This window comes from Hemisphaericaspora subhashii, assembly GCF_019202705.1.
Source record: "Hemisphaericaspora subhashii strain CBS 10753 chromosome Unknown scaffold19, whole genome shotgun sequence".
NCBI classification, from domain to species: Eukaryota; Fungi; Ascomycota; class Pichiomycetes; order Serinales; family Debaryomycetaceae; genus Hemisphaericaspora; species Hemisphaericaspora subhashii.
In genome coordinates this window covers 1-15,080 of record NW_026057433.1, presented here as the reverse complement: position 1 = coordinate 15,080, position 15,080 = coordinate 1, and the positions used below count along the sequence as shown (strand labels likewise).

Sequence of the window (15,080 nt, the reverse complement as noted above, 5' to 3'; positions counted from 1 at the left end):
TATTGGTCTATTGGCGCGCCTTTAAAGAGTTGCAGCGACGATTCCAATTTTACTACAATGACGATTTTAGTACTACTAACTACTAAAAAAGATGAGGCTATGATTTTCATGAAGTTTTGGGTAATTTATTTTTGATTCATTGTTTTCAATTTTGATTTGAAATCTTGTTTTTGAAACCTCACAGGCTATTGATTAGTTGGTTGTTATTTGTGTTTGAAGAGAGGTGGGTTTATATAAGGAGTAATGAATTTTAAAAGGAGAATCGGGAATAAGTATTTTGTTATTTATATATATCATTAATTGTATTATTGTATATTAGGTTTTCAATATAATTGTTTATTTATAAATCGTTTTTATTGTAGTTTTTAGTCTTTTCTCTGAATTCTTTGAATCTTTTGCACGTTGCTTGTATATCGTTCAGGAAACACAACCGCAGGGCAACTTCTTATTTAACAGAAGAGACTATCACCTCCTCTTCTGAATTCTTCGTTATAGTATTGCTATCAATAAACTGACGGCTAAAAATCAATTTTTTACAACTCTTCTTTATTCTTCCCCATTCATATCAGCAATTACAGGATGCCACCACAAATCACATTCATCAAAATATCAAAATCCATCTCCCTCCCAATCAAAGTCTTCATAAAACAACAATCAACATCAGATTCATCCATCACCAAGAATTCATATGCCATAAATTCAAAATCCCTAATCACTTTATCAAACAATAAATTCCAACTCCGATTATCCAACAACTATCTCTCCAAAATCATTTCCGAAATTTCATCGGATCTAAAAAGAATCCTATTTTATGATCGAGATGAATCGGTGGTGATTCAAAATCAAGAAATCAAGATTGGGGAGAAATATAAATTATTCATCCCGAAACAAGTTATAATTGAAGTTAGGATGAGATTGGGATTGTTGAATATGGAACAATTGGAGCAATATAAGGCTCCGAAATCGGATGGATTGGGGATGAAGTTATTGCTTCGGGAAAAGATTATGAGAGTCATGCCTGAAGAAGAAGAGAATGATTCTTTGATGATTCTGGTTGAGGATGGAGAGAATAGGGAGGAGGAATTGGAGGAAGAGGGGGAGGATAAGAAGAAGGTGAATATGGATTATAAGTTACGTAATATACCTGTTGTGGGAGGACTACTGGAATGTATTACTTTGCATGTATATTAGAGAAAATTGACTCTAAAGGGACTTGGGGGAGTAAAGTAGAATTTATAATCGATTTGATCTGGTTAGGTTATTTGCGGTCTATCAGCCGAAGTCAAGTTATGCAGAATCCGGATGATCTAGAGAGTCAAGGTGGTCACAATTCCAGTTGATATTACTTAGAGTGGACAGAAGTGAAGATTTTCTACTCAATATTCTTATTTATCAAACAATTAATGAGCATTGACATCTGACCAAGCTCGCCTGGAATATAAAATCACAATCTGTTGTCAGCCCTGTAACAATATTAAAGAATAGAAAACGTATGTGATACAACAACATCACACCGATAGTTGAGGTGTTTGTTAATGCTTTAGTACCGCAAGTCCAGATTAATCAAGTACAATAACTTGACAAGCTGAATAGGTCACATATATTTATTTAGTCATTCAATAAGTACTTCAATACATTTCATTGGTAAAACCGCTGGCTATTTTGAAGCATCTGTAGCGCTTTCCAGAATTCTGCTATACTTGTTAGCACTAAGAGATTGAACAGCGCGCGATCTCGTTTCTCGTAGTTTCAAGCCTATATCAATCGAGTTGAAGCAATCACATGGGACATCAGTAACCTTGTCTGCTTCTTGGAGAGATTTGATGATCTATTAACAACAACGAGAGTAGAGAAGGAAATCTGGTGATTTGGGTTTACGAATCCAATAGAATTACAGATTAATATGCTACTTATTTAGAAGTTATCGAAATAAACGAGAACAACTTAAGTGAGATTAAGAATTCAATGATTGGTCTATTCAATTGGGTTGTATACTCTTGAAGAACTACTCGTCTTCACAAGGAAATGTGATTTAGTGTATAGAATATGTTTCATTCTTTCCCAATAATTAAACGAAAGTAATGTTGAAGTGTGCATGTTGGTGACTATATTAGGGAATTGATTGCTAATTGGCTCAAACATTTAGTTAGCTTATCTTAAAATCGAAGTATATTCATTCATAGTTTTTGCAAATGGTGCTGGTGTTCTTACATCTTGCTTTCGAATTTGTTGGATCGCCGTAGCTCTCTTCTTGAGGTTTGTGTGCTCACCTCCGTCTCGTTCGAGTTGATCCAGTTGATATATTTTCATTTCTTCAACTAGCCCTTTTCTGGATCCATCTTTTGTTGCGCATATTCCTCCATTTTATCTTGCGTTATGGAGGAATATCCGCAACAGTTAATGAATACAGAAAGGGATTAGTTGGAGAAATGGAAGACAACACGGATAAACCAAACTTAAGAAACGAGTGACGCCGAAGAAGATCAAGCAGATGCAATATTGTATTAGTGCTAATGTCACATACAGGCCTATAAACCATTTTATGTATATATATATATAATATTGTTTGTTCATCATAGACATTGTATGACAATTGTAAGAACAGATACTCCAAACATAGACTGGATGGCAAAAAAAAATAAAATCATAAATCCATTTTTTTCAACTCTTAAATTCTTACCAGAATCTAATCCAAACCCAAAACCAATACAAATGTCACTCATTCTTAGATTTCGTTCCAAAGATGGAATGTTCCGTATCAATACGTCACCAACTTCCGATTTCACATCAGTTCTAGAACAATTGGTATCCAAAATCCCCAGTCTTAACGATATAAAATCATTATATCTTTCGAATAATCCAGGTGAAAAAGGACACCCAGCAGAATCATATTGTGGGAAATTAGTAAATGAATTAGGATTAAAGAATGGTGATATGTTATTCGTGAATTATGAATCAGCAATTCCCCAACCACAACAACAAAAGCAACAACCTGTTGTTACTGTAGCTACGCAGCAATCAATTTCATTCACTCCAATAGATATGCATGGACCCCTTCAAGGAATTAAAGAACTTCCAATTGATGTCAAATTAGATAAAAACGACGGATTCATTTCTCGACCACTTTCATCCATGTGTCGACATGGAGCTAAAGGAATGTGTGAATATTGTTCCCCCTTACCACCATGGGATGAAAATTATCGTAAACAAAATTCAATCAAACATATTTCATTTCATGCATTATTAAAACAACAAATGGAAAAGAATAAAAGTGGAAGTTCATATATTGCTCCCTTGGATGAACTTAATTATTCAATTGATTTGAATTGTAATGAAGGGCATAAACCTTATCCGAGAGGGATTTGTTCAAAATGTCAACCATCGGCAATCACATTACAGATGCAGAAATTTAGAATGGTTGATCATGTAGAATTTGCTGATTCGCTGATATTGAATGAATTTATTAATGTATGGAGAAATACTGGGGTTCAAAGATTTGGATATTTATATGGATGGTATGAAGAATTTGATAAAGTTCCATTAGGGATTAAGGCGGTTGTACAGGCGATATATGAACCTCCTCAAGTTGGTGAATTGGATGGGATTACTTTGTTGGAATGGGAGAATGAAGAACAAGTGGATGAATTGGCGGCAAAATTGGGATTATATAAAGTTGGAATTACTTTCACTGATTTAACTGATTCCGGAAGAAATGATGGGACAGTATTATGTAAGAGACATAAAGATAGTTATTTTATGACTAATTTAGAAATCATTATGGCGGCAAAATATCAGATTGATAATCCAAATGTTTCAAAATATAGTCAACTGGGTAAATTTAGTTCTAAATTTGTTACATGTATAATCAGTGGTGGATTACAAGGAGAAATTGAACCTAGATCTTTTCAGGTTTCCACTAGTGCTGAAGCATTGGTTAAAGCTGATATTATAACTGGTTGTACTCAACCTTCACAAATTTATGTTAATGAAAGTAATGATACAAGATATGTTCCTGATATTTCATATCTGAAAATCAATGAATATGGATTAGAAGTAAAGAATAATGCCAAACCTACATTCCCAGCTGAATTCTTATTGGTATCATTAACTGATTCATTCCCGGTGAAACCTGAACCAATGTTTGATATTGAAACTAATTATACCATTGAAAATCGGGATTTTATTGGTGATATTCAAGATTTAAGAACTATGTATAAATATTTGAATAATAATCATTTAAGTCAAAAATTATGTAATTTTCATTTTATTTGTCATTTAGTAAGATTACATATCTTGGGAGATTATGAATTAGAATTAATTGTTAAATATGTTAAAGAAAAGAAAGATGAATATTATGTGGCATTAGTGGAAAGTCCAGGATGGATGACTTTGATTACTATCCTTGAACAGAGTAGTTGAGGTTACCGGTAGCGGGTCAATTGAATAGCTGCGTGTGAAGCCCTGGGTGGGTTGTATGTAGAATCGGTTATAGGTTAATACTACATCTTGCTATGAATCGTTCGATATGGTTCCAGAATATTCTTTAGTAATGCCACGACCTTTTTTGTACACTAACAATAGAATTTTTAAAATTTTTCATTTTTCTTCAACGGTCACTGTAACAAAGTGGAAGTAGTCAGGAGTCATCACCTGCGAAATATTTCAGTGGAATTTTTTTTTCACTTCAGCGTTCCTTTCTCTTTCTAGAAGTTGTTAATTACTTTTTGAAATAATTATAAAGAAAACATGTCCACTCCATTTGGTGTTGATTTAGGTACTGATAATACCGTTATTGCTTGTGCCAGAAACAGAGGTATTGATATCATTGTCAATGAAGTTTCAAACCGTGCCACTCCTTCATTAGTTGGTTTTGGACCAAAGAATAGATATTTAGGAGAAGCCGGTAAGAATCAACAAACTTCAAACATTAAGAACACGGTTGAAAATATCAAAAGAATTATTGGATTACCATATGATCATCCAGATTTTGCTATTGAACAACAATATTTTAATGTTCCATTAGTTAAAAATCAAGTAGATGGTGGTGTTTCTGCAAAAGTTAGATATTTGGGTAAACAACAAGAATTCACTGCTACTCAATTAGCTGGTATGTATTTGGGAAAAATTAAGGATATTACATTTAAAGAAACCAAAGCTAATTTAAGTGATATTTGTCTTTCTGTTCCAGGTTGGTATACTGAAAAACAACGTCGTGCTGCTGCTGATGCATGTAAGATTGCTGGATTAAACCCAGTTAGAATCGTTAATGAAGTCACTGCTGCTGCTGTTGGATATGGTGTTTTTAAACAAAATGAATTACCAGAGGATGAATATAAGAAGATTGCATTTATTGATATTGGTCATTCTTCTTATCAAGTTGCAATTGCTGCTGTTAAAAAGGGAGAATTAAAAATCTTGGGTTCTGCTTTTGATAAACATTTTGGTGGTAGAGATTTTGATCGTGCTTTAGCTGAACATTTTGCTCAAGAATTCAAAGGGAAATATAAGATTGATATCAAGGAAAATCCAAAAGCTTATTATCGTGTTCTTGTTGCTGCTCAAAAATTGAAAAAAGTCTTATCGGCAAATACTCAAGCTCCATTAAATATTGAATCGGTTATGAATGATGTTGATGTTTCTTCTTCTATGACTAGAGAAGAAATGGAAGAAATGGTTCAACCATTATTAGCTAGAATTCATGTTCCTATTGAATCTGCATTACGTGATGCTGGTGTCACTGTTGATGAAATTGATCTGATTGAAGTTATTGGTGGATGTACTAGAGTTCCATCTATTAAAACCAGATTAGGGGAAATTTTTGGTAAAACTTTATCATTCACCCTTAATCAAGATGAAGCAATTGCTAAAGGTAATGCCTATATTTGTGCTTGTCATTCTCCAACTGTTAGAGTTAGACCATTTAAATTTGAAGATTATAATCAATATACTGTTTCTTATTTCTGGGATAAACAAGAAGAAGATGATGATCATTTAGAAGTTTTCCCTAAAGGTGGTTCATTCCCTTCTACTAAGATTATTACTTTATATAGACAAGGTGATTTTGAAATTGATGCTAAATATACCAAACCAGAAGAATTACCAACTGGTACGGATGTCAATATTGCTCAATGGAAGATTAGTGGTGTTGTTCCAAATGAAGGTGAATCTGGTATTGCTACCAAATTGAAATTAAGAAATGATCCATCTGGTTTCTATACTATTGAAGCAGCTTATACTGTTGAAGAAAAGATTGTCAAGGAATTAATTGAACCTGAACCAAAGGAAGGTGATGACAAGGACGAAGATGAAGAAGCAGAACCACAATATCGTGAAGTTAAGAAATTAGTTAAGAAGAATGATTGTTCAATTTCATTTGTTGGTGCCTCATTACCAGCTGAAGAATTGGAAAAATTCATTGAAGCTGAAAATGCCATGGTTATGGAAGATAAATTAGTTGCTGATACTGAAGATAGAAAGAATGCTTTAGAAGAATATATTTATGAATTAAGAGGAAAATTAGATGATCAATATAGTGAATTTGCCTCCGATGATGAAAAGGCAAGATTAACTGAAAAGTTAACTAAAGCTGAAGATTGGTTATATGATGATGGATATGATTCAACTAAGGCTAAATATATTGCTAAATATGAAGAATTAGCTTCAATTGGTAATATTATTAGAGGTAGATATTTAGCTAAAGAACAAGAAAAGAAGGAACAATATAGACAAAAACAAGAAGCTTCACAAGCTGCTGCTATGGCTGAAAAGATGGCTGCTGCTAGAGAAGCTGCTAAGAATGATTCTGCTCCAAAGGATGAAGATATTGAAATGGATTAAATGATCAATAATTAGTTGTTTTTTTTAGTTTGTTTGTGTTTATAAAATTCCCTTTTTATATTATTTACCTGTTTTTTAGTTTCTTAGTTTATTCAAATAAAAATAGCATTTATTATTAATTGATTACTTTTGATAATGATCGATTGTAGAGTTAGTAGTGTAGTAAATGAGAGATTGTCTTCAGAAATGAAATGAGTTGTGGGGCTCACGAGATGTCCTCATTTAAAATGAAAATCAATGAAGCAGATTGATGTGAAATTTAAAGATCTCAACTAGGTTTATCGAAGTAATACACTGGTATGCGCAATCATAAACTATCAAAGCAATTATAATAATTAATTAATATAAAAAAAGAGAAATATACTTTCATTTGGAAGTATACAGTGTATTGCGCTATCTTACTTGTACGATTGAACCAGTTAAACTATCTTTGTAAGATTAACATTCTTCAAAAAAAATGCAACCTTCTGGAGATGAATTATCTTTTACTTGATTTCTATTACTCCAGCAACAAAAGCATAGAAACTAGGGTAGTAGTGGTTGTGTGAATGTATCTCCAATTATTCTTTTCAGGGATTACTTTACAACCACAAATCCACACATTACACAGTTGAATAGAATATTTGTTAAGGGTGTTGTAAGTAGAAAAGCCGCGCAAGAATAACTTTCTGGTGTTTTTTTCGCAGCCAAGATCCTAACAGTTCACTTAGTAAGTAAACTAAAAGATGTTTTGAACAAAGCAGTTTAAAGTAAAGTTGATACTATTCTTTATATTCTGTTTATATAACGCATCCCCCTCACTCCTGTCAGTTCTTTTATCATGCGTAGAGATAAATCCCCAATTGGACTGTACGTGTTTTTTTGGGGTTTTTACGATAATGTAAATGGTGTAAATTTACCTTCTTTGCAGAGTTTCTAGTACATAGTTCGCTTAGTTCCTTCTAATGTGGTGGAGGGGGAGAGATGTCTTTAAAGGAGAGAGTAAGCGAAGATATGAGTCGGTTAATTCGTTTTTATCATTGATTCAATCTAAATTTAGTTATGTATATGTAAAAGTTATAATTAATTTGTCAATATGTGGATACCACGGGTTTCGGATCTATTGGATGTAGGCCCCTGAATTTTTTGGTGAGTGGTAGTAAATTGGGTGTGTATTGTGTGTGTGAAAAGTGTATTGTTGTGTGGTAGTGTGTGAGATCAATGAGAAATATTATGAAGTAAATAGAAGATGAGTAATATATTGTATATAGACTTTAGAACTTGGTTATTTATAGTACAAGTAAAGATTAAATATGTGTGGTTATACCATTGTAATAGTAGTAAGTAATTAAAGTTGGTAAATTTTTAAAGTGGTAAATTTCACAAGCTCATTAGAAAATTATTTATTTTATTTTCTTTACTTTACTTACATCACAATAGAAATAAATTAAAAATCTGATTTTCTTTCTTTTCGTTCTCTCTGTTTAAATAAAATAAAAAATTAAATTTTATTTTATTAGAAATTAAATTTGATGATTCTCTTTTAATTAAATCTTTTCATCATCATTTAATCATCTTTCATTAAAGACAGCAATTTATATATATTTTTATAAACCCCCTATAATTAAGTGTAATTTCAGTTAGATATATATATATACTATTTACTATCCATCTATCTATCTACACAGCACATACACACATCATATACTGATTGTATTGATAAAACTATACACAGCACACTCATTTTTTTAATAGACAACAGAGACCCATCACACTTTCTTGTATAATAATAAATACAAACACATATCCTTACATTGCTAATGACTAATACTAAATCAAAGTTATCATTGGCTATTCAACAGGCAGAGATACAACAACATCAGAATCCACCTCCTGCTAATATAAATGATCTTCATCTTCATCACCATAACAATAATAATAATACACCAACATCTTCTACCACTACCACTACAACAACAACAGCAACAGCCACATCTAATAAACGAAAAGCATCTGGTTCTTCAGTAGTATCATTCAATTTAAACCATAAGGATGATCCACCAACATTCACTCCACCAACACAATTATTACCTAATTTAATTCAACATGGTTTCCCATCAGTTTCAACTACTCCATCTCAAGCTAAACATTTTAAACCGGAATTATCCCCCTTAACTACTCAATTCAATGGAGAAGAAGATGAAGGACCAGAAGAACAACAATTGGAAATCCATGCCACTGGAAAAGGAATCCATCCCACTAATGAAATAATTAAAGATGAATATGATGATTCCGATGAAGATGATGAAGAAGAAGTTAATCATGCAGAAGAAGAAGATTTAAAAGATTATGTACCTGGAGGTTATCATCCTTGTTATATTGGGGAAGAATATAAAGATGGTAAATATACATTAGTTCGAAAATTAGGTTGGGGACATTTTTCAACTGTTTGGTTAGCTCGCGATAATGATAAAAATCATCATGTTGCAATGAAAATTGTTCGATCAGCAAAACATTATACTGAAACGGCAATTGATGAAATTAAATTATTAGATAAAGTTACAACTACCGATATTCATCATCCTGGTCATCAACATGTAATTCAATTATTAGATACTTTCACTCATAAAGGTCCAAATGGTATTCATGTAGTTATGGTATTTGAAGTATTGGGAGAAAATTTATTAGGATTAATTAGACGTTATAAACATAGAGGTATACCCATCATGTTTGTTAAACAAATTGCTAAACAATTATTATCAGCTTTAGATTTCTTACATCGAAAATGTGGAGTTATTCATACTGATTTAAAACCAGAAAATATCTTAATTGAAATTGGTGATGTTGAAGCAATTGTAAGAATTGTTGAACAAGAAGATTTACGGAAAAAATTACAACGGAAATTACTGAAAATCAATAATAGTAATAGTAGAACATCAACCCCCAATGGATCATTTTATGATATGGGTAAATTATCAAGTCCATCAAATACAATCCCCATGTCTCCTTCATTAGGTAGAAATGGAAGAAGATCAAGAAGAACAACTTCCTTCATCACCGGTTCACAACCATTACCTTCCCCCTTGAGAAGTTTTAATAAATCATTTACAAATGTATATGGATTAAGTTCAACCACATCAAATACACCAATTCAAGCCACGGGATTAATTGGATCTATAAGTGACTCATCAGGGGGCATTCCATTACGACATACTACTACTGAAGAAGAAAGTGAAGAAGATGAATCTATACAAGCATCAAACTCATTATCCTCAATGTCAATATCTAATGGAACATTAGGCGGCAGCGGCGTTGCAGCGACAACAACTACCAATGTCGATCCAGTCCGAATCCCACAAGAACACAACAATTACCCCTTCGCCAACACCAACACCTCCAATAGTAACAACCCAACATCCCATTCCGTTGTCGGAAACGGTCTCATCCCGAATCCAGAACCAACGAATGCCGACATCAATGAAGACGAATTAATATCGGTAAAAATCGCCGATTTGGGAAATGCATGCTGGACCAACCATCATTTCACCGACGAGATCCAAACTCGCCAATATCGCTCTCCGGAAGTCTTGATTGGATATCATTGGGGTGCAAGTGCCGATATTTGGTCATTTGCCTGTTTGGTATTTGAACTATTAACGGGGGATTATTTATTTGATCCAAGGGATGGGAAAACATACACTAAGGATGATGATCATATTGCTCAGATTATTGAATTGATTGGACCATTTCCGAGATTTATGATGAATGAATCTTATTATGCTCGGGATTTTTTCAATCCCAGGGGGGAATTGTATCGAATTGCGAAATTGAAACCTTGGGCTTTGAAAGATGTCCTAAAAGAGAAATATAAATTCTCGAATGATGATGCATTGGAGATTGCCGATTTTTTGAGTCCCATGTTAAAGATCGTGCCGGAAGAAAGGGCGGATGCTGGGGGGATGTTGAATCATAGATGGTTATCGGATGCTTTGGGGTTGGAGAATGTGGTGCTTGAACGACCAGTGGGGGGGTCGGGGGAGGATATACCTGGTTGGTCGAGGGAGATTGGGAATCATCATGGTCATCATCGTAGTCCACCTGGGATGCCGGTGGGTGGGGATCCTAATATTACCAAGTATTTCTATCATTAATATGGGGGGACGTGTGTCATTCATTCATTTGTTTTGGTTACTATTTTGCATTATATGAATTTGTATTTATCGTTTTTTAGTTCATTCTATTTTGTGTTGATTTTCTTTGTTTTTTTTTATGTGTATAAGTTTGGTGTAATTAATAAATTAATGGGAGTATTTACTATGTACCTCTAATATAATTCAGGTAGAGTATGTTCTACAGTATTGATATACTTAGCTGAGCTGATAGCTTCTGTGTTTAAGTACAGAATGTTATTACTACCGTGCAATGTAGATAAAGTGTATATTGCAATTGATGGTTGGTTGGGTGGTGATTTTTTTGCAGCCGAATTCACGGTAGTTATTTTTTCTGTGCACATTTACACGTACTCCTTGGGATTTTTCGAAATTCTCACTTGGGCCTCCTCCCCTTTATTCGATAATCAGATATTGAGTGTGTGTTGTAAAGATTAGCCACCAACCAAATCAATTGACAAGAGAGTACGCAATGATTCAAATAGAACAAAACAATTTATTACTTAAAACAACTTTGAATGAACGATTATTTCCTGATCAATCAAATTCATTTAAATCATTAGATAGAATTGTTAGTGATTTTGATTTTACAACATTTCATGTATCAACATTACCAGGACAAAAACATTTATTATTAATTAGTGTTTATTTAAGATGTTGGCAAGATTTAGTTGAATATGGAGTAGTAGAATACCTTAATACCAAATATTCTAAATTTGCTAATGAATTGACTATTTTAAGTGGAGGAGATATTGAACAAGGATATAATTATTCAATTGTTTTGGATACTTCCAAAGCATTGGAACAATCGGAAGAATATAAATTAGATTTAATTGATCAAATCTCATTATTGAAAAGACATTCAATGGCTTCTGCATTTGAAAAAGCGTTTGCAAGATATGATGAATTATCTCAACATTATGCCAATGCAAATACTTATTCCGAAGAAATTCAATCTGAATTATTTAATGAACCAGTGTTGGTTATAAGATATAGAGGATTAGATGAATGTATTTATATCAAACCATCATTTGATCGAGTTACTGTGATTTTCTCCACTGTTTTCCAAGATGAAACTGATAAAATCTTTGGAAAAGTCTTTTTACAAGAATTCGTGGATGCTAGAAAAAGATCAGTCCAAACTGCTCCACAAGTATTATATAGTCATAATGAACCTCCATTAGATATTCAATCTGTGGTTCAAGGTTCTAGGGATAATGAAAATAAGGGATATGTTACATTTGTATTATTTCCAAGACATTTAGTTAAAGGAGACAAGAGAGATAATTGTATTTCTCATGTGGAATTATTTAGAAGTTATTTCCATTTAGTATAATTTACACGATTTCGAATATACGTAAGTTCTTACTCTAAATCTCAATTAGAATTCTTAAAGATTTTGAATAGAGCAAAACCGGAAAATGTTGATCAAGAGGGGAAAACTATTGATAATAGAAAAACTGCCAGTGGAAGAAGATTTGATATTAGAGGGTAGGCACCATACGGATGCCCTTTCACTAACAAGTATTTGGATTGTCTTTCACTAACAAGTATTTGGATGGCCATCCATTACTACGAGAATTCAAGTTAGAAACTTATGCATATTAGAACACATAATACATGTCAACAATTAATAACTAACAAAAAGAAATATTTATATACAAACACTCTCATTCTATTGTTTTGGTTTCTTAACACCATATTTAGATCTTGAAGTACCTCTATTAGCAACCCCAGCTAAATCATAAGCACCTCTAACCAAATGATATTTAACACCAGGAACATCTTGTACTCTACCACCTCTAACTAATACCAAATGATGTTCTTGTAAATTATGACCTTCACCGGGGATTAATGCAGATATGACATGTCCATTACTTAATCTAACTCTAGCACATTTTCTCAAAGCAGAATTTGGTTTTTTTGGTTTTAAAATCATAACACGTAAAATTACTCCCTTTTTAAATGGATTCCCATCTAAATCGGGTGCTTTACTCTTTCTTGTCTTGTCGGGTGGCGGACATTTCCCATATCTGATTTGATTTAAAGTTGAATGTCTTACTTGTTGTGTTAATGGATTGGACATGAGACGCATATTGGATCTAATTGTGTTCATGTATGTTGTTATTGGTTGTTGGGTTATTTTAGATGTCATTGGTGTTATCATTGACAACCTACTGGTTGCAAATAAGGACCTAATCATTGTTACTTTGTGAGTTTCCCTTGTCTTTTTAGTCGGTATCCACAACTAACTACAAACTTAACCACAACTTTTAAAAAAATGTTGACCGATCTTAGAATGTCGCAATTATTAATGTCGTACTAAAATGTCTCCTTCTTGATACCAACAAATTCCTTCAATCAACTTACACTTAGAAGAAAAAATTTCAAACCTTCTTCAAAAAAAGATTCCCCGAACTATTGCCTCCCCCATAGAGATCCGGGTTAAGTATATGTTAGATCAGCTTTACAAGTCTAGTTGAAATAATTTTAGTAAAAGAGCACCATTAGCATCTGCCATTGTCAGACCAACCGTTGTCGCCAGAATCAACCCCATTTTAATAACAAAACAACAACCAATCAATTTCATTCGTTCATACAGTGGTCATGCTCCATTAGGTAGAGAAGAAGCCACCGAAAGGATTATAGAATTATTAGAAGGATATGACAAAGTAGACATTTCTAAGGGTATTACTGAACAATCTTCATTTGTTCAAGATTTGGGATTGGATTCATTGGATGTGGTTGAGGTTGTTATGGAATTAGAACATGAATTTAGTATTGAAATCCCTGATAATGAGGCTGATAGTATTAAGACTGTTGGACAGGCTATTGATTATATCATGGCCCAACCTGATGCTGTTTAATCGTTTTTGAATGGATATTGGTCATTTTTTGCGTTTTTATTGTATTATCCCTGTCCCCCCTTTCTTTTTGTATTGTATATATATAGTACATATCGGATTCCTGTTGATATTGTATAGAAGATGAAGGGAAACTTGATTTTAAAAAAGAATCAGAATATAAATATTATTTATTATGATTTGTACAACTGTAGAATTCTCACATCTAAATGAATTTAACAATGATCAGAACCATAGGCTGTACTACTACACCACTCTACAAGTACCTGCCACTGACCACTAGTTTATTCTGTTTAAGTGTAGACGTTCTTCTCTTGGAGCAGGTGAAATACTGTTGGTATCTCTCGTCTTCACGTTCATAACCATATTAAAGTCACGTGATTAAAATATCAAGCCAATAAAACGCCAATAAATTGTCAATTTGTTTTATATGCAGTCCCATACTTTTTAGTATTACTGGAAAAATGGTTAATGGTAGAAAGAAAAATTCAAAAACCGGAATCATAAGTAAATTATACCAACTGTCTTAGTCAATAAACTTAACATTTACAAGAATGGTTGCAGTATGTTTTACAAGGTCAATGAGAATACCCTTTGCTCGAGAAGGTATATAAAAAGGTGGGCAATTTAATACTAACAATTCTCGTCTCTAGTACATCAGAGCTCCAGTTTATAAAACTGTTACAAATTTTGGAAAATTAAACCTCAATGTTATTAAAGATTATGTTCCAAACTTAATCTTCTGGGGTGGTGCTGCCGGTGCCGGTGTTGCTGTTTTCACTGAAGGTATTCCATTATTCCAAACTACTTTCTATCAAAAGATTCCTTATTTTGGTGAACATTGGGTTTATAATCCAGATCCAGAAGATATTCCACTTTAAGTTATTCATTTACTTGTATATCTATTCATTTCCCATATATTTTACATACATACATACATAATATACAATTTGTTTGACTAATCAAAATCATGCAATATAGGAGATCATATAAGATTACGCAATATAGGAGATCATATCTTTATCTTCCCGTTTTAAATATTCAGTTTCAATTAAAGATTCAATACTTGTTTTTAAATCTTGAATAGTGACAGGATTTCTCTTTTCCAATGCTTCAATTGAAAGTGTAAGTAAATCAGTCATTCTGATATGTTTTGCCAGCTTCATCAATTTCATTATCATACTCTTATATTCATCTATTCTATTTCTTTCAATTAATGCTACAATATCTC

General features: G+C 32.9%; 9 protein-coding genes across 9 annotated transcripts; 7 read left to right on the top strand and 2 right to left on the bottom strand. All coding sequences in view use genetic code 12, as the record gives it.

The window, feature by feature from the left end:
• Positions 1 to 579: 579 nt before the first annotated feature.
• J8A68_005402 (uncharacterized protein) lies at positions 580 to 1,191 on the top strand (the record flags this gene model as incomplete). The annotated part of the gene is made up of 1 exon (XM_049409465.1): positions 580 to 1,191. One exon carries the CDS (start codon positions 580 to 582, stop codon positions 1,189 to 1,191), a length of 612 nt encoding a protein of 203 aa, XP_049261263.1.
• Positions 1,192 to 2,712: 1,521 nt separating this feature from the next.
• Positions 2,713 to 4,419, top strand: NPL4 (Npl4p; the record flags this gene model as incomplete). Its single annotated transcript, XM_049409464.1, has 1 exon — positions 2,713 to 4,419. The coding sequence occupies one exon, from the start codon at positions 2,713 to 2,715 to the stop codon at positions 4,417 to 4,419; it is 1,707 nt and encodes a 568-aa protein (XP_049261262.1).
• A 327-nt stretch (positions 4,420 to 4,746) lies between these two features.
• Positions 4,747 to 6,837, top strand: MSI3 (adenyl-nucleotide exchange factor; the record flags this gene model as incomplete). The annotated part of the gene is made up of 1 exon (XM_049409462.1): positions 4,747 to 6,837. One exon carries the CDS (start codon positions 4,747 to 4,749, stop codon positions 6,835 to 6,837), a length of 2,091 nt encoding a protein of 696 aa, XP_049261261.1.
• Positions 6,838 to 8,636: 1,799 nt separating this feature from the next.
• J8A68_005399 (serine/threonine protein kinase) lies at positions 8,637 to 10,967 on the top strand (the record flags this gene model as incomplete). Its single annotated transcript, XM_049409461.1, has 1 exon — positions 8,637 to 10,967. One exon carries the CDS (start codon positions 8,637 to 8,639, stop codon positions 10,965 to 10,967), a length of 2,331 nt encoding a protein of 776 aa, XP_049261260.1.
• Positions 10,968 to 11,457: 490 nt separating this feature from the next.
• On the top strand, positions 11,458 to 12,321 carry ARC35 (Arc35p; the record flags this gene model as incomplete). The annotated part of the gene is made up of 1 exon (XM_049409460.1): positions 11,458 to 12,321. The coding sequence occupies one exon, from the start codon at positions 11,458 to 11,460 to the stop codon at positions 12,319 to 12,321; it is 864 nt and encodes a 287-aa protein (XP_049261259.1).
• Positions 12,322 to 12,660: 339 nt separating this feature from the next.
• Positions 12,661 to 13,101, bottom strand: J8A68_005397 (mitochondrial 37S ribosomal protein uS12m; the record flags this gene model as incomplete). Its single annotated transcript, XM_049409459.1, has 1 exon — positions 12,661 to 13,101. One exon carries the CDS (start codon positions 13,099 to 13,101, stop codon positions 12,661 to 12,663), a length of 441 nt encoding a protein of 146 aa, XP_049261258.1.
• A 165-nt stretch (positions 13,102 to 13,266) lies between these two features.
• ACP1 (Acp1p) lies at positions 13,267 to 13,852 on the top strand (the record flags this gene model as incomplete). Its single annotated transcript, XM_049409458.1, has 2 exons — positions 13,267 to 13,286; positions 13,480 to 13,852. The coding sequence occupies 2 exons, from the start codon at positions 13,267 to 13,269 to the stop codon at positions 13,850 to 13,852; spliced, it is 393 nt and encodes a 130-aa protein (XP_049261257.1).
• A 551-nt stretch (positions 13,853 to 14,403) lies between these two features.
• On the top strand, positions 14,404 to 14,730 carry J8A68_005395 (ubiquinol--cytochrome-c reductase subunit 10; the record flags this gene model as incomplete). Its single annotated transcript, XM_049409457.1, has 2 exons — positions 14,404 to 14,412; positions 14,503 to 14,730. 2 exons carry the CDS (start codon positions 14,404 to 14,406, stop codon positions 14,728 to 14,730), a joined length of 237 nt encoding a protein of 78 aa, XP_049261256.1.
• A 114-nt stretch (positions 14,731 to 14,844) lies between these two features.
• On the bottom strand, positions 14,845 to 15,080 carry RTT101 (cullin; the record flags this gene model as incomplete). The annotated part of the gene is made up of 1 exon (XM_049409456.1): positions 14,845 to 15,080. A coding segment is annotated over one exon (236 nt), but the record flags the coding sequence as incomplete, so codon positions are not given.